Source organism: Vidua chalybeata, chromosome 10 (assembly GCF_026979565.1).
Source record: "Vidua chalybeata isolate OUT-0048 chromosome 10, bVidCha1 merged haplotype, whole genome shotgun sequence".
NCBI lineage: Eukaryota > Metazoa > Chordata > Aves > Passeriformes > Viduidae > Vidua > Vidua chalybeata.
The window spans coordinates 17,256,891-17,279,730 of NC_071539.1; the positions used below are offsets into that span (position 1 = coordinate 17,256,891).

General features: G+C 43.6%; 1 protein-coding gene across 2 annotated transcripts; it reads left to right on the forward strand.

Annotated features, from left to right (window-relative positions):
• Positions 1-4,689: 4,689 nt before the first annotated feature.
• Positions 4,690-22,241, forward strand: AP1S3 (adaptor related protein complex 1 subunit sigma 3). 2 transcript variants are annotated; one of them, XM_053952302.1, is made up of 5 exons: positions 4,690-4,989; positions 18,414-18,592; positions 19,785-19,893; positions 20,828-20,965; positions 21,759-22,241. In XM_053952302.1, the coding sequence occupies exons 1-5, from the start codon at positions 4,987-4,989 to the stop codon at positions 21,792-21,794; spliced, it is 465 nt and encodes a 154-aa protein (XP_053808277.1). In that variant the 5' UTR covers positions 4,690-4,986; the 3' UTR covers positions 21,795-22,241. The 2 variants fall into 2 exon arrangements, with proteins under 2 accessions (XP_053808277.1, XP_053808276.1); XM_053952301.1 differs by lacking the exon at positions 4,690-4,989 and adding an exon at positions 9,101-9,154.
• Positions 22,242-22,840: the final 599 nt, after the last annotated feature.

Genomic DNA, 22,840 nt, shown 5'->3' on the forward strand with positions numbered 1-22,840 from the left:
CATGAACAACTGCTGTGTGATCCCACTTAGGGATGTATAACCCTATCCTGTGTTCTGCTTGCCAGCTCACACAGACATCTTCTCTGGTTCATCTGGCTGCCCTTCAGAGCTCTGCAAAAGTTCTTATCTACAGAGGATCTTTTCCTGAGATGCCTTGGACCTGTCTGAGGTGCCAAAGAAATGCTAATTTTGCTGGATGGGGTGAGCACAGCCTACAATATAATCTATACAGAGCACACAGTGACAGAAGTTGTGGTTGCACTTGTTTCATTATACTTTCTCACAGGGAAAGGATGGAAATAAACTGGAAAGCATCCTTATCCCTCACAGTTGTTCACAGTCTTCATAGGCTCAAATACTGCACTGGCTGGCTTTGTAACACTTGGAATGTCTGAATGTTGGTTGATCAGTATGGTGTGTGGCTCACTGCTTCCTTGGGGTATTTGGGAGTCAGAGAGGGAATCTGGAAGACTTTGACAAACTTGCCACCTCTGAATGAGGGCTGAAGAGCCTGTGTGGTATATAATAATTTTTCTTGGTTTTTTTGTTTTGTTTTTTTTTTAACATATGTCTCATTTTGAACTGCTTAAACTTCTCACATTTCCCAAGGCAAATTCTCGTGTTTTCTAGTTCCAACAAAAACTGACTGGAAAAAATGAAATTGTTGCTGATCTATAGTCAGAAAAGCCTACTTAGATGTCTATGTAAACCATCATATGTTTTGAATAAGGCAAACTTTAACTCTAGTTAAAGTTGAAAATGCTGAATAGTTGCAAATGGTGTCCTTGTAGTGAAAGCACAAAAACAGATGTATTGGTTTTCTAACTGAGAATGCACAGTTGATCACTTCTCAAATTCCTGATACTGAAAACTTCATTTACATTTCAGATAGCTGTGCCAGGTCTTAGTACCTGTAGTGTTGACTTCACTCATTGAGGAGATTTAGAATACAGTAGATGCAGGAAAGGGACAGATTTTTATGTTGATCATATTCACTAGTACAGAGTTCAGAAGGAAAGCTCTCTAAGGTTTTTTATGTCTGTTGACCAAGTCCTCAGTGCTGAAGGACCTGACTAACTGTGAAATGCCGTGATCAAATGCTACAGAAAATGATGAATGTCTGCCAGCCTAACATTTAAAAACTCATTTTGTCATCAACTAACCACCTTACAGGGAGTTTCAATGTGGCCTTTGAAGGCTTTCTCTACCTCTCATTCACAAAAGGCAAGGATCAAGGATCTCTGAAGTGGCTGCTATCAAGTGATCCTATAAAGCTTCTTGCCCCTCTGGAAGATGTAAGGGCATGGGCTGTAGGCAGCTGTGTAGTCTTTTTTAATATGCAAAAGCTAATTGTTCAACCGATTCAAAGACAGCATTACTTGTTTTATCTGGCAATCCAAGTTTCAAAATAATATCAGTAATAAAATCGCTACAATTTTTTTCATAAAATTAAATATCAAATCATAAAATGATATGGGGTCATGAGAAATTTTGCTTTTTGCTTCTATGCATGACCCTTTTCCCCCCAGCATATCAGCAGCTCTGAGTTGCTGCAACTACCTGCTGTCTGACTCACATTTGTACCCAGGGTCTCTGACAAGTTTTATACTCTGACAAATATAATCTGGTCACACAAAGAAGTGAAAGCATATTCTTTTACTCACTCTTGATGTATTATTTTTATTTTGGTGAGATTAACTAGCTTGTCTGCAGAAAATCTGGTACATTCATTCCTAAATTGCTTTGTATTACAAAGATATTATGGGTTGTGGAGGTACCTGTTTTTATCCTCTTTACCTTGTTTATAGAGAAATACACATTAGGGTTTAACTTGCTCCTAGCTTTGCCACTCTAGCTGTCTTTCAAGTAAAGAAGATACTATGCCTTGCACTATTTATACTGAGTCTTCTTTCTGAAGCCTGTTTTCTGCTGCTCTCAAAATCTACATGTGTATCTGTCAGACTCTAAGTTTTCATGAGCTCAAGTGCACCTGTGCAGCTGATCAAGAGTGGGCACTGCTTGCCTGTACTCCTTGATGGCATTGCTGCTAAGGCATGGCTGGCTGTCAGTTCTAGTGCTGTCCTTGGTCTTTTCTCTGTTCTCATTCATTTCTCTTTCTTTCTTCCATAGTATACGGCTCCTTCTCCAGGTTTCCTCCACAGCAGCACATCCATGGTGGAGTTTGGCTCCCTGAGACAGGCGAAAGCAGCTCTTGAAGCACACCTGCCCTGCTCACCCGAGCCTCCTGGTCTGTCTTGCAGTGGTTGAATGAGGGATGGCTGAGGCAGCAGACATGGAAGGTGAGTGTGGTTTAGGAAACAACCCACTTCCTTATCCTCAGTTACAAGGCTCCATCCCATTGGGCACCCAGAGTAGTGCAGCCATAACTTGGTGATTGGCAGGGAACGTGTGGAATAAACAGAACTGTCAATAGTCAGACTTTGGAGAATGTCAGGGTGATTTCTGCAAGGGTAGAGAATTGCACGTGTCTAAATGGTGTTTGTGGGACACTCAGTTTAAAACTTGAACTCACAGGCATTAACTGAAAGAGAGAAACAAGGCTGTAAATTGTGTTCATTACAGTCCTTTTATGGAGAAGAAATGCTGGGAATATCAGCATGCTCACTGAGGCAATAAGGGGTGCTTTAGTCCTCCTACTCCAAAGCAGTGGTTCCCTGTTTTATGGTATGAATAGACCAACTGGGCACTCTGCTGTTTCAGGAGCATGGGTTGCCTGCAAGCACGGGAGCCTGAATGGGTTCTGATTTTACAACCGGGATGGAAAGAGGAAAACCATGAAAGAAACTGAGTGGAGGTGTACAGGACAAAGAACTGACTGGCAGTGTGGTTAAGGCATGCAGAGCTGCGATTTTGGGGAGATAAGGGAGGATGCTGTGGCTGTAATAGCTGTTAATCCATCTGAACACAAGAGGGCTACAAGAACAAGTTTTCTCTGGATTGAAAAAATTCTTGATGGAGCTTTGGTAATGCCTATTTACCTTTTGGCCTGCTTTTAATTTTATACAGCTGGAAAATTAAATAGAATGCTACTTGGCATCCTTTAAGTGCTTGTGTACACCTATCACTTCAGTACAGACTATAATTATTTGGATTGCTATTTTAACACTTTTCTAATACTTTATAAATGTTGGGATTACTTACTGAACATGTTGCTGCTGATAAGGTACCAACATTTGTGGCACATGTACATGATTTGGTATGTGCTCTAGTGATATGAATGCTTTGTTCTGCACTTAAATTGTGGAGAATCCAGACTTCGTGAGCAAATAAGGAAAAGGGAACACAGGAAAAGCAGTCTGGAAAAGTACAAGCCCTTTTACCACAGAGAATGTGGTAAAAGGTTTTGGTCTGCTTTAACAGATTCTGATTGCACTAAGTATGTGTGTGGCAGGCTCACTGAAGGCAAGGTGGTGCCCCAGTAAAACCAGCGAGGCCAGTGCTGTCTGGCAGCACGGCAGGGGATGTGCTGCACCCCACAGCACAAAGGGTGAGATGTTCCTGCCCTCTGGAGATCGTGCTGCTTTATGGGCCCGGGCTGTGCACTCGGGAAGGGCAGAGGCCAGGGGCAAGTGAGCAGATGGAGGAGTATCTCTGAGATCTGTGGGGAGCTGGGCCTTGTACTTCGTGTGTGGTGCACTCCAGAAGTGAAACCAGAGCACTAGGCAGCCAGCAGCATCACAGCACAGCATGCCACGTGCTGCTTGGTGGGCTGGGGCTGCAACATGCAGAAACCACAGCTCAGCAAGCAGCTGAGCTGTGAAGGACTCCAGGAACAGTGTGTCTGTATAGACCAACACAAAACTTACGGAGGGCTGAGTGGAGTAGGGTCATGCACAGTTAGGGAAATGCGGAAATTACCTCCACGCTGTTGAATGGGCATAAGGAGCCCTCACCTGCATTTGCACTCTGCTCTTGCAAATTTGCATTTCTAACTAGGAGCAGGTTTCAACCCAGTTGTCCTCTCTGCTGTACATGCACAATTGCTTTTAGCCAGGGATCTCTCTCCCTTCTCTGAAGCCAGAGGCTGCAGAAGGGTTGTTGTTGACACCACAGGGATCCCTGAAGTCACCAGGTGCCTTTGGATTTCTTTCCCTTTCTCACTGATGGCTCACATGCACCACTGTACCCAGGAGCAGGGCACAGTTCTTCCCTCCCCGAGCAGCTGGGATCCATATCCTCAACTGATGCATGCCGTGCTCTGGGAGATGTCTCTCCTTTGGACTACAGACGTGCGACTTAAGCACGCTAAGTCTTCTCACTTTATGCTCCTGCGGTAGTTTGCATCTGGATCAGAATCCTCGTAGGAATTTGAGAAGCCTTAGGGCTGGATTTAGATCTTTTGATTCAAGTGCTGAGTCTATGGATGTTGCGCATTCTTTTGGCACCAGCTGCTTATCAGCAAATCCCTGCCACAGGTTACAGGGATTTACTGATGTCCTGCCCTCTCATCCAGCTGCATCACAAAGCACCGGCCAAGCCCAGTCACTGAAGGTATTTAAACTATCAGAGTTCCATTTTGATGGAGATGGGCAGCACAGCAATCATGCCTGTAGATCTACCCGTGTCTTTAGGGCATGAATGCTTGACCGGGGAGTAGCTCGAGCCAGCGGATGACAATAACTGCGTTTTATTGGTGTCGGCTGTGCCGAGGTGAGAAAGGCGCCCTTTGAGCGGCTCACGTACGGGGCAGCAGGGCGGGGGCCCGGCACACGCGGCCTGTCAGCACCCTCGCTGCCGGGCTGTCGCTCCGTGCAGCCCTGCCCCTGCCACGGCCCCTGCCCCGCGGTGCCGTCCCTGCAGCCCTGCCCGTGCCCCGCGGCGCTCCCCGGGGCGGCGGGAGGAGCGCCGGGAGTTCCCTTTCGGGGCATTGTGGGAAGGCGATGCGGCCCGGCCTCACCTGAGCGGGGCGGGCGGGACGGAGGCGGCCGGGCCGGGCTGGGCCGGCTCCCAGCCAGCCGCCGCACCATGGTGAGTGAGCGGGGCCGAGCGGAGCGGGGCCGGGCCGGGCGGGAGCAGCTGCCCGTGCCCCGCCGGAGCCGCCGAGCCCCTGGACGGGCGCGTTGTGAGGGTGCGGAGCGAGGCCGGGCGGAGCGGGGCTGCCCGCGCCCCTCGGCACCGGCTGCGCCGGCACGCTGAAAGCCATTCCCAGGCGGGCTCGAGCAAGGTTTGCACCTGTTCGGGGGAAATGAAAGTTCTGTTCTTTTCCGTTTTGTTTTCCGAGCCTCGGGATGAGCTCGGGTCACGCCGAGAGCCTTTCTTAGACAGTCAGGAAAACCAGGCTGTTACAGAGAGGCTTTTAAAAGTCTTCCTGTAACTCGAGGAGCAGAGGTGCCAGTCGGCTCCAATGCCTGGAGGAGGATCGAGTGAGGTTTCGTATGGATCTGTCTGTCTTCAGGCTGACTGGTGGCAAAGCGGGTCAGTGTTGGGCGGTGGGTTTTCTTGTGACGGGATCGTTGGGAAGAGCTTTTCCCCAGGTGTATTCCCTGTTGTCAGGTAAGTGGAGAGCTTGCACTGCAGCATTGCCTCCAGCCCGGGTGCTTCTGCTCCACTGCCGGGTCTGATGGGGCTTGTTGGGATGTGGCTGCACCGCATCAGCGAGAGCGTATGGATCTGGTTCTGAGCCTTCTATCGGTCACCAGTGTCACTGTGCGACCCGGCTCCAGGGCTGGCAGTGGCGGGTTCGAGCTGGAAGGGGCAGCAGCCCTTCGGGTTAAAGGGCTGGACGGGCAGGGTCCGGGAAGGGACCTTCGCCTCTCCAGTGCTGCGCTTGGTGTTGGTTTGCTGAGATCAGAAAAGGTCACTGTGGATGCTCTCTTTTGTTAAGAATGATGGCCAGCATCCAGAGAACAGCTGGATTTTCCCCACGGGGGGACTGCAGGCTCCCAAGTAGAGATGGTCAATGATGCCTGTTAATAGAGAAACCATCTCACTGCTTGATAATTCAGGCTTGAGGCAGGTTCTGCGGGCATGCCCCAAGCTGCTGTCTTGCACAATTTGCCCATTGTGTGCACCTGTACTACCAGTTACTGGCAGTGCAGCTGAACAGAAGCCTCTCAACTCCTTCAGTGGAGGCCAAGTGCTGTTGTTTGTCTCTATCCTCAAAGGCAGACTATGTTGTTTCTCTTTAGTGGTTTAGCCAGAATGCTAAATATGTGTTAGTCTCCTGTATTTAGAAAGGTGTACCTGTCATTATGTTTGCAAATAGAATATGCACAGTAATGAGTTTACAGATGGCAATGCAGTCTCCACACCTTAAGTCCCTGTAGAGATGTAACTTTTCTGGTTACACCCCGAGACAGCCCTACATACCCAGTTCCCTTTGGTAAAGCTTATGTAAACAACTGAGTTCCTGTTTTGCCCTTGAAGGTCAGTAAATATGGGAGCTGATTTCAGGGAATCTGATCTCAGAACTCTCCTTGATGCGGGTACTTCACAAATGCCAGTTTTCAAAGCACTCACGATAGTCCCAGGGGAGCACTGCTTTTACAAGAGTGCTGCTATTGACGATCTGGAGTCTGGCTGCTGTATTGATGGTTAGAATTTTACAAGGTGAGTATGCATTTTTACAAGTAAGAATTTTTTTTTTTTTGAGGCCATTGTACAAGCACTTGCTGGTGTTACTGCATTATATTAGTGCTGTCAGCCTTACCCTGTTCTTCGCTTGAGAATCTGGTGCTGATGAAACGGTGCTTTGTCAGGGAGCTCTAGCTTTAAATTCCTCTTGTCATCTAGTCTCTGGAAAGGCGTAGGGGTTGTTAACACTCAGTTATGAGTCGAGAAAAAAGGGTTTGCTGGGTTATAAACCAAGAAGAAGCCTTATCCAGGCTCTCAAGTGATGAACTTTACACAGGTCATTTAAACTTTCCATAGACTGGTTCCTCTGTTTTGGAATGAGCTGTGCTTGCCACCTTTTTCTGTGTTTTGAGCTGGAATTAAAGGTGCTTGTGCAAATGGTACCATGTCTTAGGAAGAGGGTTGTTCCAATTGTTTGCTCTCTTGCAGATTTCCAGGTAAGTTTCAGGGAAGAGTCTGTTTAGCAAAGCTGATTTCATATCCAGCTGAGAAACACAGCTTGTATGACCAGCTTGTGCTTTGTGACATGTTTTTTTTTTTTTTAATTACTTTTTAGAAAGACTAAATTCTGCTTCCTGATATATGTGGGTGCAGCAGAGATACATGTCATGAAGGATTGCTGTCTTAACGAAGTCAGAGAGTGGGGAGAGAGCACAGAGGAGAAAAAGATAAGTCTCCCCAAGGACATGTGTTGCTGTTAGTCTCTTGTGCCTGTAAGTGTTGCAACACCTCGATCCTACTGCTGCCTCAGTGTTATCAGGATTACCTTTGTGAATAAATACAGAGCTCTGCTTGCATAGCTCTGCATGCAGAATTGGTGCCTGTATAGTAAAGGGTGTGATTCCCTCCTACCTGTGCTACTCATCACTACAGGGAGACAAATTAATACTTGTGGCATAATCTGAAACCCAGGAGAAAGATCAAAAGAATCCCATTGAGCACCGTTGCTCTAAAAATGTACTTGGCCTGAATAGAAAAGGAGTTGGCAAGCACTGTTTCCACTTAGCAAGACATTTGATAACCAGTCACTGATCTAGAAGCTGGGGTGGAAATATTAGTTGCTGTGACTGCAGCTGCTGACACTTCCCTGGTGTTTGTAAATGAACTCTCAGCTCTTCTGACTATTGATCTCATCAACACTCTCAATGCCATTAATGGTGAAAATGGACATAGATCTGCAAAAGATGTTTTCAGTGCTGCACAGAATTTACTATTTACAGTTCTAAGAATGACTGCTTATTTTCCATTCATGATAGAGCTGTGTATTGGCCTCACGAGGACAATGAACCTTGCCTGTAGGCATTTACCTCTGAAAGACAAGGAAGACAACTGATTAGAACAGATGAGAGGAGAGAAAATGACAAATAAATTAGTGTGTTGTTGAAGGCAGCAGTTCTTACACTAGATGACAAAAAAAAGTTCATGTGGTATTTCTTTGTTGATTTGTCTTGTAGTGAACTTTTTACTATGGTAAAATGGCAGTGGAATATCATCCTGTGTAGAAGATCCTGAGTTTGTAGACTTTCTGCTTGCAAAGAGGTGACTGCAGGGGAAGTGATAGAAACACATGAAATCATGAACACTTAAAGATTGGTTGCTTTACAAAGAATCAGGGTATGTCCTGTGAAAATTTTAATCACTAAATGTATAAAAAATAAATGGGAATACTTTTTTACACAGTGTAGATGACTGTTTTCAGTCCACTGCTGAGTGTGCTGTGGGTGTCCCAGTAAACCCTCTTTACATAAAGGGTGGGGCCACAAGTGGGTTGTTTGCATGCAGTTCCTGTCCCATAATTCTTAAACCTCTGATTCTTGGAGGTGGGACTACCACATGATTTTACACATGCCTTGTTCCTTATGCTCTTGTCCTTCTGGAAGCTGCTTAGATGAGAGTGCAGCTCAGGGGCTGATCCATAATCTGGCATTCTCTTACTCCTTGTCATTCAGTTGGACTTCAGAACAGTGTTCTGTGGGATTTGTGAGGAAAAATGTTTTTACAAGTCTTTGGAAGTGTGTAATCTCTGACTTGCCAGTTTTGGATGTTCCTTCTCGGAGTGCCCGTGACCATTACAGATGGTCACTGTTTAATACTGGAGCCTGCTCAGGCCATGCAGGAATTGCCATTCATGCTTTACTATCCCTGGATATTAAGCTCATTCCTGGAAAGCAAATAAAATGTTATGGTAGATCATCTGCTGATTAATTGCTTAATAATCAGCAGTGTAATAATATTTTCTTTTTAAAAAATAAATATATTTTAAAAAGAAATAAGGAAACTGCAGGCATTTCAGAGCCAGGAGTTACTAGGATGTGGGATGCCTAGAGGGCTTTAGAGAACGCCATGGCATTTAGGGATGGCAAATGCAGGAAGAAGGCTGCAAGGATAATGGGCAGCTGGATCTGACATGAGGTAAGAAAATGACAGATTTTGCTGCTTTTCCATGTCTTTAGTTGCTTCAAAATCCCATGCTTTATAAATGATCCCATGGACCTTCTGAAGCCTCAGTTACCTGCAAGAGATGCAAAAGGACAATGTGATGAAAGTACTGAGGAAACTGGTGAGTCAGGGAGGGCACATAGAGCTACCCCTCCCTCAAGTACTTGCAAGGTTTATGCTTTGGCATCCACATCAGGCATTTCTGTGAGCCAGTCATGGTCTTGCTAGTGATGCCTAAATTAAAACAATACTGTTTGTGTGAAAAGAATTCTGTCTGTATCACATGTGCCCAGTTACTGATTTCCATCCCTGCCCTTTCATTTCCTACTGTCCTATTCCTGCAGGCTGTCATCTGCATTTTCTTGGCTGCGTTGGCTCTGTGCTTTCTTGAGTGGCCACCCCTGGGCCTTTGCATTTCTGCAGATGTTGCAATGTAGAGAGGGAGTTGCAAGATCCAGTCCTGCAAGCATGGCACTTCATTTGGGAGTAGGAATATGCATGCAAAGGCTTTGGGTTAGGATGGGAAGGTGCAATTTCCATTTGTGTGTTTGAAAGCAAGCTTGGCGTGCTTTTCTGGCCAGGCGTGCCTGTCTGACCTAGAATGTCCTGATGTGTGTTTCTCAGTATTACAGATATAACCCTAAGTACTCCATGCATCACTGTTTTTTCTTCTCTAGCTTGCTGAGTTTATGTAGGATGTCCATCTGCTCTCCTCTGTTAAGGAGGGCATTAAAATCCCTCTTCACTAACCAGTAAATGCCTGTTGTTGCCTTGCTGCTTGGCTTTGGAGCTTGGGGATAGTTCTGCTCAGACACTCAAGCAGTTCTCAGTGGCTTGTTAACCAGCACAGGAGCTCTGTGGTCACCATCCTCTGCTTAGCCCCCTAGGGTAAGTGATGGGTACTAACTACAAAGGAATGAGAAACAGACTCACTGTTGTTTGATTAAAATGCAGAAATGTACCATGTTGTGCCTTTGTCGTGCAAGGCTTTGTGCTGGAAGGAGAGCAGGTGAGGTGTTGGGTGAGTGCCTGTGTGCTCCGAGCTCTAGAGAAGCTGTGGGAGGTGCTGCATGAAACTTTCAACAGCCTCTGGGCTCAGGAGATGGGATGGGAAAGGCAGTACCTCAGGCATTTCCCTTCTTTGAAGTCTCATGACAGGACTTGGAGAAATAGCAGAATGAATTTTTGATCCTTTCTTATTCTACAGGCTAAATATTGGGCCAACATATAAAGCATTTCGGAAGATTTTCTGCTCTGGCCCTTCCTTCTGTAAACAGTGATTGCTTCTTTTATGTTTATACTTAGGATAAATCCATGTTGGTTTTTTACCTTAATGAAAGAATGCCATTTTAAAAGGGAGAATGGAGAATTTCTTAATTGAAAATGCATAAGTTAAATGCTTCAGTGTTTCCAGAAAATTATTCTGTGCTCTTTCAGAGTTATAAACATGATCTGAGCTCACATGTATCCTTAGTCATTTTGGAGCTCAGGTTTTCTGTGAGCATCTTTGTTGGGAGCTGGAGGAACGGGTGTGAGGCTGCTGCCAATCTGAACTGTTCCAATCTGCACATGGGAATTGCCAGGCTGGAGCAGTCAGCTGCCTGAGGAGCCAGGTTAGCTTGTCACCATCTGGGTGTGCCTGCCTTGTCCCAGAGCAAAGGTTTTTAACTTTGCTCCTAGAGAGGTCAGAGGCAAGGGAAGGGCACTGCAGTGCCTTCATGTAGCAGGGCTTTGTAAATAACTGATAAGACAAGTGGAAATGAAACTAAAAGAGAAACCTTTTGCTGGGATCCACTGGGTGAGATTTTAGCTCTGTTTCTTCACTTTGAGTTCAAGGAACAGGCTGGAAAAATAGCTTCTTGTGCCTGTAAAGTGCACTGGGGTTGTAGTGAATTAGGGGTAGCTCTCAGCAGCTTGTTAGCCTCTGCCCTGGTCCCTTCCTCCTTGTAGTAACCTAATGAAGGGGTCCTCTGCCTCCCAAAGTCATGTAAGCAAATAAAAACATCTCTAAGAGCCCAGCCTAGGAGGCAGAAGCGATGTGATTACCTAGCTAACAATTGTTTCAAATCTCTTCAAACTGCTGCTTTCTGTGAGCTCAGCCAGTTCGCATCCCTGCTGTGTCTGTCCTGTGGTGACACTGAAGGGACAGTGGTGTGGCTGCTTCCCTGGCCTGCTCTCCTGTGGCAGAGCCTGAGGCAAACTCCAGCCTGTGTCTGTGCTTACTTATTACCTGAAAACTGGAGTAATTCCACTTGCAGGAATAAAAATTCAGGAAAATTGAGAGTAATTATCCTCTGTAAAACCTGGATGCCATTGCCTGCATCTACCCCTTTGGAGCTGTTTTGGAAAGCTGTGCTGCCTCTGCTCTCCAGAGCAGTGCAGGAAGTCTGTCGCTGCTGGTGGGACAGCCCAGCCTGTGAGGAGGAGGCACAGGCATGCCTGTGCTGTAGGGAGGACACTGGGCAGGAATGTCACCAGTCCATGCCTGTGCTGTAGGGAGGACACTGGGCAGGAATGTCACCAGTCCATGCCTGTGCTGTAGGGAGGACACTGGGCAGGAATGTCACCAGTCCATGCCTGTGCTGTAGGGAGGACACTGGGCAGGAATGTCACCAGTCCATGCCTGTGCTGTAGGGAGGACACTGGGCAGGAATGTCACCAGTCCATGCCTGTGCTGTAGGGAGGACACTGGGCAGGAATGTCACCAGTCCATGCCTGTGCTGTAGGGAGGAATGGATTCACTGGTGAAGGAATGCCACCAGTTTATGAGGGATGAGCCAAGGTCAGGAGGACTCATACAGAGATGAGTGGGAGCAGAGCTAGAGGGAGCTTGGGCACTTAGAAAGCTCCTTGAGTTTTGTTTTCTGGTCCTTAGTTAGGGATCAGGAGGGAGCAGCTTGAGCTCAGCTATACTGTTTTGATTATAGTTTTATTTAACTCAAATGAGGCTATCAAGAAGGTTGTTGCTGTCTGGATCAATACCATATGTTATAAATATCCTTGAAATGCTGGTGTGCTAGTCCATTTAAAATCTTCAGTAATAAGATAAGGGTGACTTCTGCATCATGAAAAGCATCTCAAATCAATGTGTAACTATGGTCACGTGTGCCTATAATGACCTGGCACGGCTTTTATTGCATGGACTTTGGATGTATTGTTCAGGGGAAATTGCTCAGAAATGTTCCTAATGGAGATTAAGTGAGGAAGAATCCTGTGCCAGGTAGGCAGCAATACATTGCTTCAGAATTTCTGTGTTGCTGGGTCTGTGTGTATTTTCTTTTTTCTTATTTGCTTACATCATACAGACTAAGCAGGTGTTTGAAATTTTAAAGCTGAGAGCCAACAGTATTTAACAAACATCTGTCAGCTCCTGTGCTGCTGTGAATAAATGTTTTTGTGACAGAGCAAACAAGGAAATTAATATTTTTAATAAAGTAGTCTGTTTTGAATTTTACATATTTGCTTTAGAAGTGCCTGAAACCCTAGAGTGTTTATTAAAGGTCAGTAGCCAGATGGGATTTCATGTAACAGCAGAATACCAAAACACCTGTACTTGAGTGTGTTAGTATTCTGTCTTGTCCTCATGTGGGTAGATTGTTCATAGGTCAATAGGTCTGTTCAGTGCATCTTTCTCATTTCATCCTAAACACCTGGCATTCCAAACCAACTGTGTTCACTTTTTTTTTTTTTTAATTTCAGTATTTACTTTCCTCCTCCCCTGCAAAACAAAACAAAACAAAAAAACCACCTCACTAAACAAAGCAAAAACTAAAAGGAATTTTTTATTCTTGAAATGTTTTGGAGATTAAAAGAAAAAAGCTAATGGCTGGAATAATGTGAATGTTCATATTTTTTAAAAGAGAAAATTTAGTGAAAGTAGGTTTTGTCGATTTTCAGTTGTGACGTACAAATAAAAACTGATAAAACATCTGGACAGCTGTCTATGTTGGGAAATAGATTCTTTCATATCAGAGGAAAGAATGAAAAATAGTAAAAGAGAAGCAGAATATGAAATCTATTAGACTAAAACAGTGGCAGCAGATCAAGCAGACTTCAGGGGAATCAGAATAAGTTAAAAAAGAGCTTTATTGTAGCAAGTCTCTTCCTCTTCACCAGGTACAGCCAGTCAGGCTGGTTTTCCCCAGGCTTCTGTTGGCAGCTGAAGGTCTGGATATTCATCCCACTTCCCATTTTATGTGGTCTGGGAATTTTCATTGATTAGCATGTCTTGTATTGTCTATTGCCCTACAGAAAGTTTTTAGGAAAGCTGAAAGTTTCCTCACTCTGCCAAGATGTCTGTTTAAGGATAGCAATTCCTAATTTGCAGATTTTACTTGCATGTGAATTTCAGGTGTCTGTTTTATAAAGGTGGCTTTGATTTTGGAGGGCTTTTAACCGAATTTGGAGAGGTTACAGCTGAAGCAGAGTGTAAGCCCAGAGCTGCTGAAGTGACAGAGCTGCCTCACCAAGCAAATCTTTGCCCAACCACACACCCAGACAGGAAAGAGAATTCTTGCTCTTTTTCCTGCAGTCTTCCTCTTCTGCCTCCCCTCCCCTGAGGCTCCTTGATGAGTTCCCATCTCTGTCCTCCTCTCCTCCCCCGGGGACATGGTGAAGCCAAATGCCACAGAACAGGTTTGGAACCAGTCAGCCAATGTTCTGCAGGTTGAATTACAGGAAGAGGTGCAGCAGTTCTAGTGCATGTTATTTCTCACAGTGAGGTGAATTAGAGCCTCTTGCACACCCCTGGAGATCACCTTGCAGGAAGAAATGGAACATCTTTTACATGTTGGTGTTATTAAACAGTGAACTGGAGAAATTACTCTAGGAAAGCCCCTTTCTCATGTATTCATTTTTATCTGCTACCCCTGCAAGTGGTTTGGTGTGTATGTAATGGAATGCAGCCCTTTAGACAGTTGTACTAATTGTTGCAGATTAGGTTAAATTTTAAACCCTCTGTAAAGGCAAAAATGATCCAAGTTTGAAACTACTGAGCCAGTTGTAATGTGTTTGATCAGTCTGAAGTGTGTAATGGCCAAACAGTGGGGAAGGCTGCACCAAAGGGGACCTGTAGTCCTGGCAGGGAGCAGTCCAGAGACAAGCTTGGGTGAGCTGCTTATCAGATTGCTACAGCCCATTAGTTAAAGGAGGGAAAGGTCCCTCAAGGAAGGTGGAAAGAAATCACAGTGTGTGTTAGTTTCCTCTATCTCTCTCCTATTTGCTGTTCATGAATACACAAACCTTCTGTATTTTGCATTTTTGATGTCTATTCTATTTATTGGTAAATTATTCTATGTCAAAATCTAGCATTTGATTTTTTTTAAATAGCCCTGAAACTAAGGGTGTTGTTTTTTATCCTGGTACAGTTTTGTAAATCTTGATAGAACAGAAGGCCCCATAACTTTCCAGTCTGTTAAGTAACTTACTGCTGCAATTGATTCATAGATGCATGAGAAGGGGATAGAGTTTCAGTTTAGAAATCTGGTTTAAATGTTTGCTCTAAAAAATAACTCAACAAACTATTTTTCCAATAGCCTACAAATAAAAAGTACAGTCATTTGGATTATTTACTGATGTTTATGGAGGTCATTTTGCACAGTGGTGTGGGTGGTTTGGTCTGATTCAGTAAAACAAGCTAATAAAATTACTCTCAGCTCCCAGACCAAAGCTTGTCTCCACAGACTCCACATGTGAAGGAAGCCAGTGCTCTCTTAGGAACTGTACTCTTCATCCCAACCCACTCAGTCTTGGACCTAAAAATTCCCTCTGGCATCAGCCCTGGGTCTGATGATTGTTAGTCACAGCCAGCATGCCCTGGGATGGTAAGAAAGGCAGCCAAGCACCCTGCTTTCTAAGGTATTCTGCTTGTAGCAAGTCATTTGCCTTTGTTTTCCTCTGGAATTAGAACTTCTAAAGATGAGTAAAGCATTGCAGGATAATCTACTTCTCTTTGCAGTTTGGCTGCTGAAAATGAACCAAAAATTTCTTAATCAACATCTATCTTGTCATCAGCACTATAGGAAAGCAAATATGTTTTCACAGTCAAGGAGCAAGGACAGATGAGCTGTTAGATTTGTGTTTGTGCAGTACTTCAATATTACCAGGTTTATTGATGCATCAGTGTCTTTCCAGTGGGATGTAATGAACAGCCATGAGAGTGAGGAATGTGTTGTGTCATGACAGTGGCGCTGGGCAGAGCAAAGCTGAACTGAATGGAACAGCACTGGATGTTGAAATTGAAAATGCTGAAAGCCATTTAGCCTTTTAAGAATGTATTATTTACCTCCTACAGAGTTCCCCAAAATGAAGGGGTTTCAGAAATTAGGAAAAGGAAGAAGAACCAAAAGAGAAGAAACCCCACACACGATGTTTTTGCTTCTAAGTACCTGCAGCTTTCTAATAAGTTGTTTTGTTACAGTAATTCTTAGCTGACCAGTGGTATGTACCTAGGCTTGAGGGTGCACTATTTTACTGCAGACTATAAAATTTAGAATTGTGCCATTTTCTATGTGTATATATTAATGTAATAATAAAATTGCCATGTGAGGTATGCAGTTACAGTCTGCATATGACACTGTGGGACAGGAGACACAAAAAAAATGAGATTTTTGGAGCTTGTGTATGACTGTTTATGCATCTAGGAGCATTAATGGATATTTTCTGATTGCAAAGAACATTGCCTCAGCTCATAAAAGTGGTGGTGAGACATCACCTGCATGTGTAGAAGAATCCGTGGAGTTCTCAAAGCAGGTTTATGTGGAGAGCAGCTCACTTTCCTATCGGTGAAGCATAACATCCTGCAGTAAGTAATTGGCAGAAAGTGGTGGTAATATTCACAGTGATTCCCTGGTTTGTTGGTGGTATTAAACCTTTTAGAGGCATAAGGTTGCAGTTCTGCAGATATATATGTGTATTACATGCAGGCACTCAGGTTTAAGGTCTCTTGGGTCCAACAGCTGACCCTAAACCAGAATACCTTTTCATTTTCTTTTCCTATTGAAACACTGCAGACAAAGGGTGCCACAAAGCTCACAGTCTTATGCTGAACATGCTGTCAGCTTTTGAGAGATTCATTGACTCATTTCCTGCATTTTCAGTCAAATCTGATCATCCTCTCCTATCTGATGATTCACCATATTTTTAGAAATTTGTTTATCAAAGAGCTGCTACCTCTACCCAATGGCTTTTAGATGGACTCCTGCTGACCTGCTGCTCTTAACTGTGGAACCTGTGCTCTGTTTTCAAAACATCCTCATCTTTACAAGGGCTTTGGAGTTAATGTGCTGTGCAGCAAGCAAAATAGCCTTTCATTCAGCCAGCTCCTCAGTGTGCAAGTGTATGGACAGGGAGTCCCTACATCACCTGGGAAGGGATAACCCTGGCAGCTGGAAGATTCCCATGTTAAATCCCAGCTGGTAGTATGAACGGAGAAAAGCAAAACCATGGTGCTTTGCTCTTCACTGTAATCAGGCCATGTGTCCTGCCAGCAGCATACTTGTTTCTATTTAGGAAGCTTGTCTGGAGAGTATTATAGGACTCAGCAGAATGCAGCTACAAAATCCTTGTAATTTTATCAAGCACATTAGACTAACAATGGCAAGAGCCTTATATCCAGTAGTAGATCCTGCCAAAGACACACATGACTAAAACCTTCCTCCTTTCCCTAATTTGAAGTCTTTCTCAGTATAGTCAGCACTCTTATCTCCAGATTACTCAACTGTGCAACTCAATAGCTAGAGAATGGTTCTGAATTATGAATGATTGCTTTGTTTAAAATCCAGTAGCTTTCCCTTTTTTTTTTTTTTTTTTCTTTTGTGTAGAAACTTCTGACTTCTCTGCTTAGACTTTGCCAGAGTCTGGAATGATTGTATCTTCACAGAAATCTGAGTTGTAATCTTCATAGTGATTGTGAACATTAACTTTATAATCTTCACTTGGAAATGTAGTAATGAAGTATAGGTACAGCAATAAACTGGAACGGGAAACAAGGAGCAGAAGGGATTAGGGTAGAGATTGAAAAACTTCTAGGGAAGGATAAGGTTAGGCTAATGGTGAGGGATGTGGTAAGAGACCTGCTGCATCAGGGCATTGCAAGGATTGGGAGCAAGTGAGGAAAGTGAGGCTCCTGTGCTTCTCCCTGGTCACCCCAGCATCGGGGGAAACCACCAATGACTGTATGGACAACTGGCAGTGTACCTGTCACACAAATGGATATAGCTATGGCTGCCCTTCCTGCAGACCCCTGGCTCCTGGGATGGGTGCTGGTGAGAACAGCAGTCAGGATGCCTGGCAAGAGCAGGGCAGTTCAGATGTCTTCAGCCATTAAACACATCTCTATCTGCCCCCCACCTCCAGGTGGGTTTGTATGGGTTTTTTTCCATTTAGCAGGAGATGTCCTATTGGAGAAGGATCTTGTCCTCAAATTGATGTCCTGCATTCCTAAAGCCATTTTCATGCTCTGGGTGAATGGAATACTATACTGCTAATATACACTATGATCAGTTATTTTAACCTGCTAGTAGTACTATTTATATAAATGTGAATTGGTACTTTTCTCCCAAAGCCCCATTGGCATTTAAAAGCTGGCTCTTGTGTATTTCAGTACTACTATTTATGCTAAGCATGAAACAATCATAGGTCAAACCTTGTAAAGTTATGACTAGCTTTAAAGTTGAAATTTTTGTACAGTATAGATACTGTCCTTTATTTAATACAGTATCTCTCACTGAGGTCTGTCCTTCACTAATACAGTTGTCTGAATTTTGTAATATCCTCATTTCTTCAGTAAAACCAGTCAAACTTCCTTTCCAAAGTAGGTTTCTTCTGCCCCTTATTGCCTCTTCTAGGAGCCTGCTGTTTTGTGATCTGAAATAGTGCAATATCAGAGTTGTTAGTGATTACGATTGCTATCTCAGTCTTTATATTTCTAGTCTCTGCCACACTGATCCTGATTTCCCTACTCCTGTTCTGGGTAAGTCTTTACTCCCTTTGCTGAGGCATCTGATTTTGCTGGAGGAGGGGGTGGTGCCCTCTTCTCACCACTGCAAACTGGTGATGCTCCTCCTGTTCCCCAGGGCAGGGGCAGAAAAGGAAGCAAAGCTGCTGTTTGCAGAAGGTAAGGAGAATGGGTAGGAGAGGATGTAAAGGGTTTACCTAGGGAAGATGTGCCACAGGGTGGGGAGAGCTGCCTGGGTAAGAAACAGGAGAGAGGAGAGATCTTTGCTGTGCTGAGCCTCCCCCAGACCTCAGTGACACCATGTCCAACCATCACGCCAGGGTTGGAGGTGTGTGGCCAGGACTCGGATTTCTGGTGCCAGGCAGAGGAATGCTCTTCCCCGGCCATGGCCCTGGTGTTAACCATGTTGCTTTGTTTACTCTAGATACACTTTATACTGCTGTTCAGTCGGCAGGGGAAGTTAAGGCTTCAGAAATGGTACACGACGCTACCTGATAAAGAGAAGAAAAAGATCATTCGAGAAATTATTCAGATTATTTTGTCTCGCAATCAAAAAACAAGTAGTTTTGTTGACTGGAAAGACCTCAAGCTTGTTTACAAAAGGTGTGAGTAATTTTGTAAGAACGTATAATCACTATTCATATGAATAACTCATGCTAGGAGAGGAAAAAGAAGGGCTCACTTAAGGAAAAGCAGCAAACAACACTCATAGTGCTGGGCTGAGTTAGGAGCCTGCCATTGGCAATCTAAGTATAACAAGGCAGTGTCCCTGGGCAAACCAGCAGGGTAATTGTGGGGTGGAAAATACTGGTACAGTCTGGCAAATGAGAAACACAGGAGTAACCTAATAGGTATTGGTGTTTAGAAGGCATTAGACCTCACTACCCCTTCAAATTGCACAGGGTAGCCTGGCTGAGATGTGTGTGCTGGGTTTTATCAGCTGTGGAGATTGGAGGAACTGTTCCAAGGTGCTTTCATAATTCTGTCACATTTTGGTTTTGAAATATTTGTTGCTCTGGAAAGTATTAATTCTCATTTCCTTTTCCAAAGAAATCACTGGTCCCCAGTTCCACGATGCCTAATGTTAACTGCCTGTTTGTTCTCCCAAAGTTGTAGCAAACAAATGTAGCCTTAATGTGTAGTACACTGGGTAAATTAATCATCTCCCATTTAGCAAAAACTGAGTTCCATGCTGTGATGGGAGGGATATAAACATCTGATCAGAAGCTGTGACAAGTTGGCCTCCAGCCACAGTATCAGCAAGCTGAATAGATCTTGGGTTGGTTTAAACATTAAAGTTTTGGTACAAGTTAGTTACAAAGCTTCTTTGGTCTAAGCAGCTTCATACATTCTAGCCCTCTGTAAAACACTGTCATTTGAGAGCCAGCAGGCTTACTGAGATGTAACTTCTTTCATCTTTGCCTTATTTTTATTTTTTAATTAGAAGGAGTAGCTCCTCCTATAGTTTAATTAACCCCACTTACTGTAGTGCTGTTGCAGCAGGAGGAGGAGCTCTGAAGGAACTACTTACTACTGATTTATTGCCTGTTTCAGTGTTACAGGTGTCCCACTTTACCAAGGGTGGAGTTGATTCTTCTAACTAAAATAATAATTGTTTAAATTATCTGAACTTTGCAAGTGTTCTCTGGGACACTATAAGAGTGAAAGAAAATGTTTATTTTAGAAACTAGATAAGAATTAACTGTCATATGAATGACGTGTAAGAGATGAGCAGGGCACTGAGGTCCCAGCTATTCACTGACATGGTTTTGACTGTTTTTGCCTGTTTCCCCAGGTATGCTAGTTTGTATTTCTGCTGTGCAATAGAAGACCAGGATAACGAGCTCCTGACACTAGAGGTCGTTCATCGATATGTGGAGCTCCTGGACAGATACTTTGGAAACGTAGGTTTCACTTTCTCCCATGAACTCATTCCTGTCTGTCTGATAAACAAAATTATGTGGAGCTGATTTTCTTTGTGTTCCATCTGCTGCACTTGCCCTGCAGGAGCTCTCAGTCCAGAATGAAATTAATTATTAGAGTATTTTATAAAACAGTGCTGAAATGGTTATAAGATTGTTTTTCCATCCTTTTTTCCTCTTGACCAGAATAAATCTTGATGCTTTGTATGTCTGTCTTGGTATAGAATTTGAAGGGAAAGCTTCAGGAAACATTATTTCAAAAACTCAAAACAGGTAAAAGTACTTTAATTCTCTCTCCTGACATCTTCAGGTATACTGGTTTTGTTTGTCTCGTAATACTGTGTAACAATTAAGGACATAGAGGCAAAAGATAAAATCAATGTGTTTTTAAGGTCCAAATAAGTCTTTCAGCAAGTCTTTAGAGAATATAAGAGACCCATCTTTTCTCTGAATATTTTTGACATTTTCCTGCCTACCTTAATTCATATCTTAGTTAAGTCAGCGTGCCATGACATGTCTGTACTGCCTCAAAACTAAAAAGCAGTTAGTTGGTGGCTGTTGCTGGGCAGGGAATTGTCTTGCTCTGTGAAAATGTGAACCTAGGGGTAACCCATACTGCAAGGGCTGTGTAGAACCTGTGATAGGGTTAGTGGGCCAGGAAGTCAGCTTGGATCTCTGACAACCAACATGAACTTAATAATAAGTGGACTATCTTTGCTGTAAGTCTGCATATGTGGAGAGAACATGTGCAGAAGCTTCAACATTACATAACATGCAGTTTGTTTCTTCACCCTGCTACCTGCCACAGGGGTGCTTATGCTGAGGATGTTTGATCATCACAACAGCTTTTGGCCTAGTAGTGCTTAAAATACTGTAAACATGGTTTAAACATGGTTGTGGCCTCTTGTTCTGGCAGGTGTGCGAGCTGGATATTATCTTTAATTTTGAAAAAGCTTATTTTATTCTTGATGAGTTTATAATTGGTGGAGAAGTACAAGAGACTTCAAAGAAGACTGCAGTGAAAGCCATAGAAGAGTCTGACATGTTGCAGGAGGTAAGGCAGAGGAGGACAAAAGGCAAACACCTCATCTTCATACCTCTTCCTTGTTTGACAGGAGATGAAAACACAGCTAAGCACTTCTGGTACTTAATTATCCAAGTGTGTATTACATTCAGTTTCAACAGGTACAGCAGTGCAGTTACATAAGCTTTCAATTCAACCCTTTTGGTATCTGGAGGGTCTTTTTATAAAGCTGTTGCTCTCTTGCAGCTTAACTGCTAGAGTTTACTAAGAAATAGTTTAAGATGTATCTAAGATACTTCTTTAATATAAGAACATAATCTAAGCTTATATTTTATGTATGCATATGTACATGTAAATACAGGAAAATCTCTTCTATTTCACTAATAGCATTGGAAACATGACCTGCTATTAACATTTAAAATTGGAAAGAGTATGTGCTGGCAAACTCTGCTTTCATTCAGAAGCACCTGTGTGGTTTCTCTGCAGTGCACAGATATGTAACTTGGAATGTAATGAGTAACACTGAGCAGGGATGGCAAAAATAGTTGGATGTGATGGGTTTCATTCATTTTTTCTCTTGGTAGTGAAGGATTCATTACAATCCTGAAGGGAGCAGCACAGTGGTAGAACTGGCTTGGGCCGTGCTGTGGGAGTTGAGCAGGTTTCACCTGCTCTGCCCTGTGCACACAGAACTCAGCCACTGTGTGCAAAGGCCCCTGGTGTGATGAGTTTAGCCACAGCTGTGCTGTGGCATGATTTAAACGTCAGATTTCCATAATCCATCTGTTTCTTTTTTTTTTTTTTTTTTTTTTTTTGTTTCTAGACAGTGGAAGAATACATGAACAAGCCTGCATTTTAATGTTAAACTACCTGGAGAGAAAACTGCTGTATGCACCTCTAAAGTGCACTTCCTGAAATTCTTCCCAATGTGCCAGATGCTTAGAGGAGTACCAAAATCCAATAACTGAAGGGGTTTGTTTGTATAATGGTGAAGATGAAGGTCAGCTAATGTAGCAAAGGGTTTAACAACTCTGTGCTTTGCATTACTCTGTATATGAGTTTCTCAGAGTTGTTATTGCCCCAGTCTAGTTTCTCTTCTCGTTGCTGGACTCAGCTCTTGTTTTGTACCACATCTTTTAGCTACGGGTTTTGTCATCACAAGATGCTCCTCTGACAATACTTTGAAGAGGTGTTTCTACTAGTTTTTTTCACTGCTGACTGTATGACTCTACTTTTGTACAAATGTCCATTATTTTGAATGTAATGGTTATTCTGCTGTAATAATAATTTTTTTCTAAAAGCCAAATTGTTGTGGGCCCTGATTTCACAAACTTGTTGTGACAAGATTAACTGTTGAAGTATATGAGGAAATAGGTGTCTCTTTGGGGCAGCTCCTTTCTTTCACTGTCCTCCTTCTCTTTTCTGCTCTAGTCTGCTAATAAGGCTGCTACAACTGCTCCTAGAGTGCATTCCATGCCTCCTTTCAACCTGTTTGAAGGTAGGCTTCTCCTAAGTTCACTGAAGGCTTTTTTTGCTGCTGCATGCAGATCACCTGTTTCTGTCTTTCTCCTCATTTTCCTATCCCCTTCCTAGATCCCTTGGACCTCTCCAAAGGCTCCAAACTTTGAAATTGTGCAGTATGAGTGCAGGAGAAAACCGGAAGAGAAAAAATCAGCCTTTGGAAGATAATCTCATGTATCTTTTTGTGTCCCAAACCCATATTTCCCAGTAGAGTTTTCCAGTCTCGAATTCACGCACCTGTTGGGATGATCAGCTTTCTAGTAGTTGAAGATACCCTGTTTTTTGAAGGTTGAGCAATTTCATCAGCTTTTTATAACTTTGCAAGCTGTGAAAATGATAAAATAGTGGAGAGGAGTCAGCTGGGCTGTGTGCCCTCCTGTGTGT